The sequence below is a fragment of the Dreissena polymorpha genome, chromosome 11 (genome assembly GCF_020536995.1).
Source record: "Dreissena polymorpha isolate Duluth1 chromosome 11, UMN_Dpol_1.0, whole genome shotgun sequence".
Lineage (NCBI taxonomy): Eukaryota > Metazoa > Mollusca > Bivalvia > Myida > Dreissenidae > Dreissena > Dreissena polymorpha.
The window spans coordinates 77,302,181-77,318,167 of record NC_068365.1 but is presented as its reverse complement, the minus strand read 5'-3'; the positions used below and the strand labels follow the sequence as shown (position 1 = coordinate 77,318,167).

Below are 15,987 nucleotides of genomic sequence, written 5' to 3'. Positions count from 1 at the left end.
TTTCGGACAGTACATTTTAAAGCGCTATTTTACCAGATGTCTTCCCTATTTTCACTTATCTGGTGTCACTTCGATCAATCATTTTTTATGACCGGATTAAGGTAATAAACTTTTCAGATAAATCCCTTAGGGCAATGGCCCATTACATTTGCGTGATTGGATTAAAAACCACGTATACCGGTATTAAAATATGGTTTCACACCTGACAGATAACTGTGACAAATACTTTACACTCCAAAAAACGTAATGCACCCCTATATTTATACAAACAGTTGAAGGCGTTTGACAACGACTGACGAATAAACAAAGAAATCATAGGTTGCATATTTTGTTTATTTTAAAGTAACTTTCTGTACTGTACAAGAATAAATGATGTGCAATTATTTCTACTAAAATGCAAATAAATTAAAAAGTAAATATAAAATGTGAAAGTCTCAGAATATTGTTCTTAACTATTCGATACATGATGCTAGTTTTAGAAAAGTTTTAAAAAAAATGGCTAAAAAATAAACACCGTTCATTTTCTTGTAATAATTATTTTAAAGCAATCTCATTATAAATTATAATTTATAAATGATTTTAGTTATAATTATATACACATAAACATGCATATGTTTGCCCATATTGCTGATCTATACGGTCATCTGGAGTATACGGCGTGGTATTTTACATGCACGTGATATTGGTCGTTAATACAATGAACGTTCGAATCCGATCGTCACCCATTTGCTATGCTGGTTTTGGTTTCTTAAAATAATAAACTTCATTACAGGTGAATAAAATAGTATTGGTTATGTATTATCGATATGTATTTCTTACTAACATGTTGAATACATACTGTTTTCGTATATATGTTCAATGTTTTCGGGCGTACATTTTACTGTTTTCATATAAAATAATGAATGTGGATTTTTTTTAATTAAAATAAATTTTATTAAAAAGTTTTAACGTATATGTTGAAATATCTTTAAACTACTATTCTTTTTTAAACTAGGCATAGGAAAAGGCGCTGTTGTCGTCTTAATATTCACTGTTTTCATATAATAAAACCCAGTTTTACTGTTTTCGGTATCTAGTCATACCGTTCGAAAAACCTTATTTAAACCAAAATTATGAACAAAGTAAGAACATTAAAATCTATCCTTATCTTATAGCACTGCATGAATGCGTGAATTTACATATTCGATTCCAATATATTTTTTTGAAATTTCATCCTGAGATTGGCGAAAACCATATGTCCGTTTTGTTTTCCATGTAGACCGATTCGTCTTTAAAAAACAAAACAAGTTTCCTCCCTTTGTTGTAAAGGCTTTGAATTGTCGAAATCAATATTTTCTAATATTTTCAAACAGAGGGTAACGTCTCTGCGTTATTTTATTTTTTACGTCACTAAATCCTAATATTTCCTCAAAGATATTTGTTTGCATTCATGATATTTGTTTACATTCATATTAGTTTATACTCCTCTCAAATGGCTATTTAACAATCAGAGGTTGAGAAACTGTGCGAAACATGCGAAATGTTTTTTCTCTCAGCACGCTTCAGAGAGCTTGAAGGTTGAACGTAGAACTTGCAATAATTCAACTCCAAGCTACGTACATACCCTCTGTCGCTTTACAAATGTACTCATAAAAGCTCAAAGCATTCGAGAACTTTAAGGCCTAAACAGTGTTGGGACAGAATTCTTGATTAACGTAAATACATCACCTTAACAATTTAATGTCAATATGTTAATCAAAAATTAATCAACAGCAATTACTAACTCTAAACTTTGAAAAATAAATACATTACTTCCAATATGTAGTAAAAACAATGTTTGTGAATGTGTTAAAGGTCAATTTTGTTTACGTAAATGTCAAGCTTTAGCCATTTTGTTTTTCCTCCCTTGATTCGGTATGACATCACATCATACAATTATTTTTGGTAAGGTTAAGCCATTAGACCTTATTAACTTATTGTAAACAGTAAACATCGGGTTCTGATGCAAATGTAAAAAAAAGAAAGTCCAACATGTTATAACACAATTTTTTCGTATTTTAAGTGTTAATTTCATTGAAAAATTCACTATTCTTTAGTGGACAGAAGATTTCCTCCTGTCTCATGACCACTCTGACATTGGTTAGGTAGTTTAAATGGGTCCAATGCAAGCAAGGTTTTCCATTTGTTACACCATCACTATTTAGTGACGATGAGTGAAGTGGCTACAGATTCCTCCTGTGGTGCAAACAAATTGCAAATACAGCATATATCTTCAAAAAAAAATAAAATCAAAAGAGCTTAATTTTCAATGTCTTAGAAAAACCATTATACTTGTTGAGCTTCATTCTTTTGTTTTCTACCAAGACTAGACACAGACAATGTTTTAAACGGCAATTAGAATAATCAGGCTTTTTCCGCTCCATTTTGGGAAAACGCCACACTGGAATTTTGGGAATTTCGCGTCGTGAAAACCCCCATTTTGAGAAAAAAATTAATCGCAAAATTGGCTCAATTGGGAAAAACTGTCGCATTTAAATAATGTTTCTTATATTTCAAAAAAGCCATTAAAGGGGCCTTTTCACAGATTTTGGCATTTTTTAACTTATTCATTAAATGCTTTATATCGATAAATGTAAACATTGGATCGTTACAGCTCCAGTTAAAAATCAAGAATAAAATTTAAAAAAGGAAAAGAACATTGCCCGGTCCAGGTTTCGAACCAGTGACCCCTGGAGTCCTGCCAGAGTCCTGAAGTAAAAACGCCTTAGCCTACTGAGCTATTCCGCCGAGTACACATACTTGATGTATTTTATACCTTATATAAGCAATCTTCGTAGTTTCACAAAATTTAACGACAAAAACAGAACTCTCCAAATTATTCAATCGTTTCGCGTTGCAACGCTTTATAATTTTTAGGTTTTAAAATCGTCAAAAGATGCATATAATGGCTATATTAGACCATGGTAAATGTTCAGTATTACTGTTTCCTCACAAATATCATAACTAAAACGAAAATTTGCGAATCTGAAACAACTTTTTTCAATTTTGTCAATTTACCAAAGCGTGAAAAGATCCCTTTAACAGGTAAATAACGACTATTTGGAATAACTTATTATTAAAATTTTACAAAATATTATGAACATGTGTGATAAGTGCAGGTTTTTTAATCTGAATTTGGGAAAAAGGCTTGGCCTTTTTTGAGGTGAAAAAAATCGCGCGAAGCGCCGGATTTTGAGGAAAATAAGGAAAGTCTTAAATAATCATTAACATATTTTACAGTTTTTAAAACAAAAATTCAAGGCAACAGATAATTTAATTATGCAATTCTTTCTATTTTCTACACCGTATCAGGTCAACTTATATATTTTAAGGGTAAACAATTTTTTAATTTTTTTAATTGGGATTTTTTTCTCTTTTTTTTTTTTAATTTGGAAAAAAACTACCAGATTTGCATTGGGAATGGGGCCGAATTTCGGACCCATGGCATAGGGCGGAAAAAGCCTGATAATATTAATACAATTAATGTTGTTTGCTAACACTATTTGGAAATGGTATGTCATATTTAAATATTCACAATATAATATGATATGTTAATGGTTTTGTGCATGAATCATACTTATTGGTATTAAGTTTATAAACACTAAACAGCTTTCCATTTTTCAGTATTGATAATTATGTGGATTAAATGTATAGTCACAAAGAGAATGATTGCTTTCTTATTTTTCTTAAAGCGAGATTATACGATTTTTATATGTGTTAAATTGTAATATATTGATTAAAATATGTTACATAAGCACAAAATAGGCAAGAAAAATTATACATTGAAGACGAATTTTATAAAATGCAGAAAAGACAAATTAGCGCCACGAGCCGATTGTGACGAAGATATTCGTTAAAATGATCCGTAAAACAGAATTGTGTCTGTGTGTCGTATGAACGAATCTGCACTAAAACTAAATTATGATTCACATCATACTTGCATGATATACATGCTGGCGAATTCGACTGTACAGCCTTTTTCGATTTCAGAATTAAATATCTGGCTTATTTTGCATTTTTTGACGCATGTTCTTCTTAACTTTTATTTTAATTTATATTGAAATATATGTATAATTTTATGTTGCTCAAAGTATAGATGAATAAGATCAAAATATATTGGAAATTGTTCATGGCCTACTGTTCAAAAATACATTAAATTAATGTCAACAAAAAGTAAAAAATGTATATATAATCTTGCCAAATATATTAAAGAATCTCTCTGTTTAAGACAAAATGCTCTCGAAAAGCTAACTGTTCTCTGATCATAATGTAATGTTAATGTTGTGTTCTTTGTTATATGTCTATGAAAATTGTTCAATAGAAATTGTATTTGTATATATTTATATGATTGTCTTTGCCAAGTTTTTTTGTATTTGTAAATGGCCAAAGGCAAATATTTTGCCGATTGCTAATAAACTGAAACTATAATAAGTTGATAAATATTTGACAAAATCGTATAATCTCGCTTAAAATTTCGCAAATATCCAGCAAAGGTGAATCTCAAATGACACAAGTTATCAGCGCTGTGTATTATTCCAGATGGTGTCATGTAGTTTATTGTGATTTGTGCGTTGAAATGTGTCTTATCAGCGTATATATCTCAAGTTGATTATGGTAGTCACAGTGTGGTATCAGATCATTATAAAATATACGACCGTCCTCCCCCAATCAAATCAACTTTGTATTATAAACATAGATTGCTATCAGACTAGGGCCTAACACCAAGGTACCACCCTGCCCCTTTTATCTACACATGCCCTTATTTTAATTTTATGACATTATTACACCCCCACAAACAAAGTTTAAGGGGGTATATAGGAGTGAACTTGTCGGTCGGTCCGTATTAAGTGTCCGCACTCTAAATCAAGTTGTTTTCATCCGATCTTCACCACACTTGGTCAGAAGTCGTATCAAGACGATGTCTAGGTCAAGTTTGAATATGGGTCATGCCGGGTCAAAAACTAGGTAATGGGGTCACTTAGTGCATTTTAAACATCGCCATGTTGTCCGCTCTCTAATTCAAGTAGTTTTCATCCAATCTTCACCAAACTTGGTCAGAAGTTGTATCTAGATGATGTCTAGGTCAAGTTAGAATATGGGTCATGCTGGGTCAAAGACTAGGTCTGGGGGTCACTTAGTGTGTTTTAAACATCACCATGTTGTTTGCTCTCTAATTCACATAGTTTTCATCTAATCTTCACCATGGTCAGAAGTTGTATCAAGATGATGTCTAGGTCAAGCTTGAATATGGGTCATGCCGGGTCAAAAACTAGGCCACGAGGTCACTTTTTAAACCTCACCATGTTGTCCGCTTTCTAATTCAAGTAGTTTTCATCCATTCTACACCAAACTTGGTCACAAGTTTTATATAGATGATCTCTAGGACAAGTTTGAACATAGGCCATGCCAGGCCAAAAACTAGGTCACGGGGTCTTTTAGTGCGTTTTTTAACATTCAGCATGGTGTCCGCTCTCTAATTCAAGTAGTTTACTTCCGATCTTCACCAAGCTTGGTCAGAAGTTTTATCGAGATGATCTTAAGGCCAAGTTAGAACATGGGCCTTTGTGTCAAAAACTAGGTCAAGGGGTCACTTAGTGCGTTGTAAACATTGAGCATGGTGTCCGCTGTTTTTTGTGAAGACGACATGCAAAATATTCAATGCGGCATGTGGGGGTATTCGTCACGTCTGTGACAAAGCTCTAGTTATAACGGAAGTTGTATTTGAAGTTTCAATTAATCCATTTACAATTCTATCAAGTATCCATTCTGTGTCGATGAACCGTACAACATAGTCATACATAAATTGTGTTTTGTTTCCGACATGTGCATTAAAAAAGAAAAATACATTTACCAATCCCTATTCCTTACACAATGGGCATCTTAAGCATCAACAAAAGATTCCTGGCTATCCGATTCAGATGCAGAAAAATCTGACTGACAATCACTAAATTCTCATTCAATAGTAACATTGATGGTTCAACAGAAAATTCTGCATATTGACTATCATATTCCATTTACATTTATTTTTCTTACAAAAGTTGCGAGAAATTTCACATCCAAACCCCTATTATGCCGGTTCGTTATTGCGGGCAAATGAACACAGGTCCAAACTACGTCACTACCAGTTTGAATGACAATGGCTAGTAGATCAGACTGTGTAAAAATGTGCAACTTTGGCATATTTGTTCTTGCGAACAATACAGTCTTTGAATGAAAGCGAGGTGTGAAACGTTTTTCTATGCACTCAATTTGATAAATAAAGGGTTTTTAAGGGTTTTAAAAACCGTTCATCTTTAAAGCTTTACAATGATATTGATAACCTATGCTTAATTCAGTCAATTAATATACTTACAACTGTAACACAGAAACTTTGATCTATAATGAAATAACTGCATGCAACAAACAACACCTAATTTTCTTTTTAGCTCACCTGAGCACAACGTGCTCATGGTGAGCTTTTGTTATCGCCTTTTGTCCGTCGTGCATTGTCCGTCCGTTGTCAACATTTGCCTTGTGAACACTCTAGAGGCCACATTTCTTGTCTGATCTTCATAAAACTTGGACAGAACATTTGTCCCATTGATACCTCGACTGAGTTCGAAACTGGGTCATGCTGGGTCAAAAACAAGGTCACTAGGTCAAAAATAACAAAAACCTTGTGAACACTGTAGAAGTCAAATTTGATGCCCTATCTTCATGTAACTTTGTCAAAATGTTTGTCTTAATGATATGTTGGTTGAGTTCAAAAATGGTTCTGGTTCGTTGAAAAACATGGCCGCCAGGGGGCGGTGCAGTATTCCCTATATTGCTATAGAGAAACCTTGTTAACACTCTTGAAGTCACAATTTTAGCCCAAATGAATCATCATGAAACTTAGTCAAAACATTGGTTTCATTGATATCTCGGATGAGTTCGAAAATTGTCCATAAACATGGCCGCCAGAGGGCGGGGCAATTTTCTTAATATGCATATATAGTGAAAACATGTGAACACTCTCGAAGTCACATTTTTGGTCCAATCTTCATGAAATTTGGTCAGAACATTTGTTTCCTAGATACGACAGTTGAGTTTGGAAATGGTTCGAATCAGTAAAAAAACATCGCCGCTAGGGGGGTCTTTTTCCTTATATTTATCTAGTAAAAAAGCTTGTAAACACTCTAGAAGTCACTTTTTGCCTAATCATCATGAAATTAGGTCAAAACATTGGCTATGTGGATATCTCGGATGAGTTTGAAAATAGTCGTGAGCATTTGAAAAACATGGCTGAAAGGGGGTGGGGCAGTTTTCTCTATAAAAGTGAAAACATGTGAATAGTTTATAAGACACATTTTTGCCCAATCTATATGAAATTTGGTCAGAACATTTGTTTCCTCGATACGACGATTGAGTTCAAAAATGGTTCGGATCGGTAAAGAAACATGGCCGCCAGGGGGGTCTTTTTCCTTATATTTGTATAGTAAAAAAGCTTGTGAACACTCTAGAAGTCACATTTTTTTTGTCCAATAATCATGAAACTTGGTCAGAACATTGATTTTATGGATATTTTGTTATGATATCTAGGCCAGGTTCCTTTATGGTTGCGGTCTGTTGAAAAACATGACTTTAAATTGCTTTATAGTGTAACCTTGTGTACACTCAACTATGAAATTACCGATGTACACGTTGAATGAAATTCATGCATATTATGATATTCATGATCTCCATGCAGTCATCTGAATATTAATTCTGTCGATAAGATATACAGTTAAATTGCATTTTTTTTTGTTCCTTTCTGAAGAGGATTATTATGTTTATGATTGGTTGGGGATGAAGTGCTACAAACATATTTTTGCCATCTGGAAACCCTTTATTAAATATTCTCAAAATTTCAAGTAGTAATATTGATATCACAGAAAATTACTTATGTGAGAAACAACTGTATATAACTTGATTTCTGTTTGACCTCCGATCATGAATGCATGGCTTGTCAGGAATGCACTCTTATTTCTCCATTGATCCCATTCATCCACCTGCTTATCAGCGACTAATTAATTCTCTATTGACTGTGCCTGAATTGTTAATTTGATGTAACAGGCTTGCAGCTTAAAAGCCCTTAGTCCACGAAATAGGCCCCAGCTGGGAACTCACATCAAAGACCTTCAAACTTCTAAGAGTGGAACACAAATTGTTATGGCACACAGCTTATAAATGTCACAGTCAGGTCCGTAGTTTTGGTGCAATTATCAAAGATTCGTGTTTTTAATAAGGTTGATTGTTGTTTTAAATGGAAATATCATTGCAAGGTGAGTCTGAAAATAGTTCCAGTTTGTTTAAAAGCAAGGCCCTGAGGTGGGTTGCAGATTTCTTTTTATTGCTATAGTGAAACATTGTGAACTCTCTATTTTAGTCACATTTTAGTTCAATCTTAATTAAACATGCTGAGGACATATGTTCCTATAATTTCTTGATTTACTTTGAAAATGGCTCCGGTGCTCTGAAGAGCATGGTTTCCAGGGGCGAGCGAATTTCTTCTTGTGAACCTTATGATGATATTTATGTTTCATGAAGTACTTTTATTATTTTGAACTCCACCTTCTCAGAATAGTTTAGTTCCTTTGGGTCTCAGGTGAGCGCCTTAGGGCCCATGGCCCTCTTGTTTTTTTTAATTTATGGACACAATGGGCATTAGGCATTATTACACATCAAAGTTGATTTTACATGTTTAACATGATTATTAGCTCGTCGTTTTTGGAGAAAACCCGAGGTATTGTCATAGCCGTGTCGTCCGCCGTCCCCGTCATTCTAAAACCTTAACATTTTGTTAAGGTTTAGAACATTGGTTCTCAAATCAAATCGCTTCGGACCTTCAAGTTTGAAACTTCATATGTAGATGCACCTTGATGAGTTTTACACGCCACACCCAGTTTTGGGTCACTAGGTCAAAGGTCAAGGTCACTGTGACCTTTAAAAAAAAATATTCTGACAAGCTTTCATTTATTCAAAACTGCACCCATTGCCAAGCGTGGCACCCGTTATGCGGTGCTCTTGTTAAAGTAAAACTGCTTTATTACAAGATAAATTAACTTACATGTAAATTGAATCTTGCAATCCAATCAATTAATGTGTGCAGTATACAACACTTTACACCAATCTCCTTGACAAACATTAAAGTAAAACTGATTTATTAACATACCAAGTCACTTTAATTGAATAATGTTCGGCAATTAATTAACATACATTGTATATAACACCTTTCACCAGCTCTTACAAACAGACATATTACCCTTGAAATACACTGACCTTAAGTGTGAAAGAGACGTTTATTGTGACAACCGTGTATTCAGATAACTAAAAAAAATACATCATCTCTATGATTTTATACTTATAAACTAAGGGGGGGGGGGGATTACACGTGCGAGTTTACCAAAAATTACAAGTTGACCACTGTGCGAGTACTGGTACGAGTTGACCGGAACCCTTTTCTTCTGCATGGCTTTGTGAGCCTTACTCGCGCAGCTATGTGCTTTTATGCTTTAAGCTTTTATAAGCACGTACATACAATGACCGTCATTGTCAGTGGCTAGGAGTGGGATTATTGCAACTACCAATGTATCATTTACCGGTAGTTTAGAAAGCACAAAAACACAGTAAATAGACTGTATACCAGCAGCCAAGAGATTTATCTTTTAGAAAATAATTGTGTTTACTGCAGCAAGCATTTTGCAGTTGTGTTCACAGGAATGGTGAGGGGATGGTATATGAATTTGTATTTTGACCAAAATGCCAAAATATACTATCAGTATACAAGTAGTTACAAAAATCTCACTGCCAAAATTTTTATTTTCTGCAAGCCATCAATCCGTAAATACGAGTCACAATAATAAACACTGCAATAAAAAAATAACAATGACTTAAGTCACATGGACGCCTTCCGTTATCTACAAAGAAATACATTTTAAAAGGCTGTTGCTTAATAGGTGATTTTCAGCTTAAATTGCTATCAATATAAACTTATGTCTTAAGCTGAAAGAATGATTGTGGTTTTATGGTAAAAAATGGAGAAAAAAATGTTCGTAGTTGCAAAAGTAAATGATACTAGATTGTGAACACTGCTGAGTGGTGAAGATGTTAGCATATTGATGATATGGTCCTATGCAGAATACAGATTCAGCATCGGGAGAATTTTTTATACAAATTAAAGTATCTGCTTAAGGAAATGAAGCTTTTATTTAAACATGATACTTCTAGATATGATCTAGAAAACAAATTTATTGACGTTAAAATTTTTGTTTAAAGCCCGAAAACTTAGCCCTGCATGAAGAATAGTTCCCAGATCACTTGCACAAATATTGATGAATGCATAGGAGAATCAAACTGATTTTAGAATTAAACTTTTTTTATCAGTCAATATACAGGTGTTCGTCATTTTTCTGTATGACTATTAAACAGCTGATTTAATTCCAACACGTGTAGGCTCCAGATTGTTGATAATAATCCAACAACAAACTATATATAGAAAATACGTGTGTAACTGTGTAATCTTAGTGCAGAGAATTGCTGTGTGCAGTAAAAATGTAAAAATCTCTGCTTGATCGACAAGGCCCAGAGGTTTGGTACTTGGTTTGTCACATCATGTCATGCACTCTTTCACGTTTGTTAAACCCTCCTCCTGGGGTGAAACAAAGAAAAAAATATATATCAGGCTGTTGCCCAGGTGATTTTAGCACAGCGAGTCCGCGGTGCCTGGACTTTAAAATCCATTTTGCCGAGGCGCTTGAATTATCCAATCACAATCGCGACACTTGAAAATTTCACATATATAATATATGTCACTGTCAAGAGATAAAAGAAATGAATCATTTTTATACATTTGGCATGGCAATCAAAGATAATGATTTTTCTCTGTTTCAGAAACTAAATCCAAGATGTGCATTTCGACCACTCTTAGCTAATATAAAAGGTAACACTAAAAAAAGACAGTCAAATATTTGAGAAAAATTAAATAAATTCTGCTTTTCAAAATAAAAATAATTACAAAAGTTACAAAAGTTATAGAAACAAATATGTGGATCCAGTAACATTTTATTAAATTGACGTAACAAATATAAATTTGTATCTTCATAAAACATCAATTTCAAAGAATTGCTTTCTGCAAGTTAATACTGATGATTAATTTTATCACTCTCTAGATTTATCATACGAGATCCTGCTTTTGCAGCAATGTCAGCTGATCAAGAAACCCAAGTTGATATTGGAAGTGACAGTGTAAACAAGTCCGTGGTGTTTTTCAAATGGGGGACACAGAACGCTCCTTTCCATTGCCAAACTTGTAACCAGCCTTTTCAAAGTGCCGATTTGTTGAAATGGCACGTATCCAAGCAACACAGCGGTTCAGTCTCAAATGTAAAGAACACATGCTCTGTGTGTAACTCGAGCTTTCCAACGCCTTGGTCGCTACAGCAACATGAGACAACGCACAGGTTGGTGGAAAAGTGTCAATACTGTGGTGTTGTCTTTGTAAATAAGGCTCGACTTGATGAACATATAAAAGGTCACACAAATTTGATGAAATGCCCTAAGTGTCCGCAGAAATTTCTGTATCAAAACCGGTTAGACTTGCACATGCTTACACATCAGTCAAAATCGAATTTTGAGTGCAAAATTTGTTCTAAGAAATTTGTCCGACAAGAAACGCTTGAGAAGCACTTATTGATCCACAACAAGAAAGATGCCAAGGATAAAAAGAAATTCACCTGTGCAGTATGCTTCAAAGGGTTTCCTACATTGCTTTTACTGAAAGAGCATTCAAAAAATGTACATGGGTATAAGGATGCCAGACGAAAGTGTGAGATTTGCGGAAAGATTGTCCAGTATTCAGGCATGACAAGGCATAAGAAAACCCATTTTGATCAACGAGACTACCAATGCGTTATTTGCGACAGGAAATTTTTCCAAAGTGAACATCTTGTAGCACACCTAACAACACACAGTGATGATAAAAACTTTGTGTGCAGTGTTTGTGGCGAGAGTTTTAAGGGTAAAAGAAGTCTCCAGAGGCATTCCAACATTCATTGGCTCGGAAACTTTGGCTTTGCCAGTGCTCCAACTGTAAACAGCCAGGTTAGCACACCTAGTGCAAATAGTAGTGGCTCCAACTTTCAGTGTATGGTTTGCAAGGATGTGGACTTCGAAGAGGAAAAGCTTTTGATTAAGCATATCAGAGAGCGTCACATCATCAGGCATGTTCCCGAGAAGAAAAAAGCCCAGGTCAAAGTCCCTGACTACAAATATCAGTGCATAGTGTGCAAGAAATTGTTGACCGAGAGATCTCTATCGAGGCATATTTTAAGTCATGAACATATTGGGGATAAATTGAATGGAGGAAAAAATGCATATATTTTGCTTGATAAAAATTCTGATGCTACTTTGTATAATTCTAAAGTGCATAATGGTGATGATATGTCCAACGGAGACATGGCAGTGGAAAATTCTGAGGAAAGATATGCAAATTCAGAAGAAATTAATGAGGCATTGATACATAGTTATGGAACACTAGAAAGTAGTAAATCAATGTTAATAGAAGATGGAACATGTAATGGGAAGTATTTTGTTCAAAATGGAACTTTGTGTAAAGGAACTAGTTTGGGAGCGTCACAGAATTTTGAAAATGGTCTTACAGCAGCACCTGTAAATTCTGAAATCAAGCATTGTGTTGAAGATTCTGATATTGGACATTGTGGTAATGAGGGAAACCTGTATGAAACGATTCCAACTATTATTCAGGGTAATAAAGATGCCAGTCAAGTTTATATAATGTCCAATTATGATGATATGTCCAATGGAGACATGGCACTGGAAAATGCTGAGGAACGTTGTGCAAATTCAGGAGAAAACAATGAGGCATCGGTCAACAATTTCGGAACACTAGAAAACAGTAAATCAATGTTCATTGAAGAGGTATCAAGTTATGGGATTGACTTTAGTGAAAATGAAAGTTTGTGTAAAGGAACTAGTTTGGAAGCATCACAGATTTCTGATAATGGTACAGCAGCAGTTGCAAATCTTGAAATCATAGATTGCGTTGAAGAGCCTGAAGTTGAACAGTGTGGTAATCATGGAAACCTGCATGAAACAATGCCGATTAATGTTCAGGTTAATGAAGATGATTGTCAAGTAATTATTATGGCCAATGATCTTTCATGGTTTTAATTGACTTTTAAGCATTTAACTGGATTGTAAAATAATTGCAAAGCATTTCATTTATAGTTGCTTTATACAAAAATAAGTCTACTGTGATATGAGCTGCAGTAAATGAATATATGATTAGTACAGTACTATCTGAAGGTGTTAGAAGACCTTCGACTCTGATTTAAAGTTCTTTTTTTATCGTTAAATTCGTGATTTTTTAAATTACGGACTCAAAATCTTATTGTATTTCCTGATCATAGACTTTAGACAGTACAAATTTGATACTTGAAGAAAAAGATCACTTCAACTATAAGAACAATACATCAATAATGTTCAATAATGTTGGAAAATGCGTTTTCATTGATAATATTAATAGTATAATGATAAACAAGACATAAATATTAATCACACTTTCAATGATGTGAAGGAATGTATAAACAAACATTGACTGTGAACTGTTAGCATTGAATTGACTTGTGATGTTTAAGAGGTGGAGGAACATATGTATTTAACTATATATTTATGCCCCCATTACCATTGGTAATGGGGGCTATATAGGAGTCACTTTGTCGGTCGGTCAGTCTGTCTGTCTGTCCCGAATTTTCATCCGATCTTCACCAAACTTGGTCACAAGTTGTATCTAGATGATGTATAGGTCAAGTTTAAATATGGGTAATGCTGTGTCAAAAACTAGGTCACAGGGTCTCTTAGTTTGTTTTAAACCGAAAGTTTGTCCCGACCATAGCTATGTCATTTATCGTTAGATTTTAAAATAACTTGGTACATTTGTTCACCATCATGGGACGGTGTGTAGTGTGACAAAAGTACGTCAACTTCTCAAAGATCAAGGTCACACTTGGAGTTCAAAGGTCAAATGCATGTCCGGGCCATAACTTTATCATTTATTGTGAGATTTAAAAATCATGTGGCAAATTTGTTCACCATCATTGGACGGTGTATCGCGCGAAAGAATTTCGTCGATATCTCCAAGGTCAAGGTCACACTTTGTGTTCAAAGAAAGGTCAAATGCATGTCTGGGCCATAACTTTATTATTTATTGTGAGATTTTAAAATCATTTGGAAAATTTGTTCACCATCATTGCACAGTATGTCACGCAAGAGAATTACGTCGATATCTCCAAGGTCAAGGTCACACTTTGAGTTCAAAGATCAAAAATGGCCATAAATGAGCTTGTCCGGGCAATAACTATGTCATTCATTGTGAGATTTTAAAATCATTTGGCACATTTGCTCACCATCATTGGACAGTGTGTCGCGCGAAAGAATTACGTTGATATCTCCAAGGTCAAGGTCACACTTTAAGTTCAAAAGTCAAAAATGGCCATAAATGAGCTTGTCCGGGCCATAACTATGTTGTTCATTTTGAGATTTTAAAATCATTTGGCACATTTGTTCAGCATCATTGGCCGGTGTGTTGCTCGAAAGAATTACGTTGATATCACCAAGGTCAAGGTCAAACTTTGAGCTCAAAGGTCAAAAATGGCCATAAATGAGCTTGTCAGGGCCATAACTATGTCATTCATTGTGAGATTTTAAAATCATTTGGCACATTTGTTCACCATTATTGGATGGTGTGTCGCGCGAAAGAATTACGTCGATATCTCTAAGGTAAAGGTCACAATGTGAGTTCAAAGGTCAAAAATGGCCGTAAATGATCTTGTCCGGGCCATAAATATGTCATTTTATTGTGAGATTTTAAAATTACATGGTACATTTGTTCACAATCATTGGACAATGCGTCATGCGAAAAAATTTCATCGATATCTTCAAGGTCAAGGTCGCACTTGGAGTTCAAAAGTGAAAAATGGCCATAAATGAGCTTGTCCGGGCCATAACTATGTCATTCATTGTGAGATTTTAAAATGACTCTGTACATTAATTTTGTTCACAGTTATTGGACAGCGTGTCATGCGAAAGAATTCAAGAGTTCAAAGGCCATAAATAATAATGACATAATAATTCTTAAAAATCACCATTTAGATTCTCTTGTTTTGTAAAGACAGCTTGCAAAATAGTCTGTGTCAATGCGGCATGTGGGGGTATACGTCACGTCTGTGACAAAGCTCTAGTTTATGTCTTGCTGCAAGTTGTCTTTGCTAAAATGTTGTTTACATATTTTGTCTTATAATGATTTAAAGTATAATCCAAACAATTTATCAGTTTTTCATTTCCGGTTATTATTATCCCCACGCTTTTTAAAAAGCGTGGGGATATTGTGGTTATCTCTGCCGTCCGTCTGTCCGTCCTGGCCACTATCTCCTCCTACACTATAAGCACTAGAACCTTGAAACTTACACACATGGTAGCTATGAGCATATGTGCGACCCTGCACTATTTGGAATTTTGATCTGACCCCTAGGTCAAAAGTTATGGGGGTTGGGGCGGGGCCGGGTCAGAGATTTTCATTCTTTTTTTTAAGGTTATTTTACTATAATTTCTTCATTTCTACACGGATTGGATTCAAGTTGATACCGAACCTCTCTTATGACAATACGGTCAATCTCAACTATGCATGGCCCCATTACTAGAGTTGCGACACCTTAAGGGTTTCGCGGGATGGAATGAGTGGGAACTAAAAAAATGTGGGTTCGAAAATTTTGGGTAAGAAAATGTGGGAACACAAATTTTGGGTACTAAACAAATGTGGGTACGAAAATTTGGGTTACGAAAAAAAATGTTGGTACGAAAATTGTGGGTATAATGGGTCAATGTTAAGGTTTTAGCATGGCGGACGCCGGACAGCGAAAAGACACGACACGACACGATGAGCTGGCTATGACA

At 34.8% G+C, this 15,987-nt stretch overlaps 1 protein-coding gene across 1 annotated transcript; it reads left to right on the top strand.

Annotated features, from left to right (window-relative positions):
- The first annotated feature begins 1,301 nt into the window (after window positions 1-1,301).
- Window positions 1,302-15,749, top strand: LOC127850986 (zinc finger protein 26-like). Its single transcript, XM_052384396.1, has 3 exons — window positions 1,302-1,355; window positions 10,909-10,957; window positions 11,216-15,749. The coding sequence occupies exon 3, from the start codon at window positions 11,218-11,220 to the stop codon at window positions 13,204-13,206; it is 1,989 nt and encodes a 662-aa protein (XP_052240356.1). The 5' UTR covers window positions 1,302-1,355; window positions 10,909-10,957; window positions 11,216-11,217; the 3' UTR covers window positions 13,207-15,749.
- The last annotated feature ends 238 nt before the right edge of the window (window positions 15,750-15,987 follow it).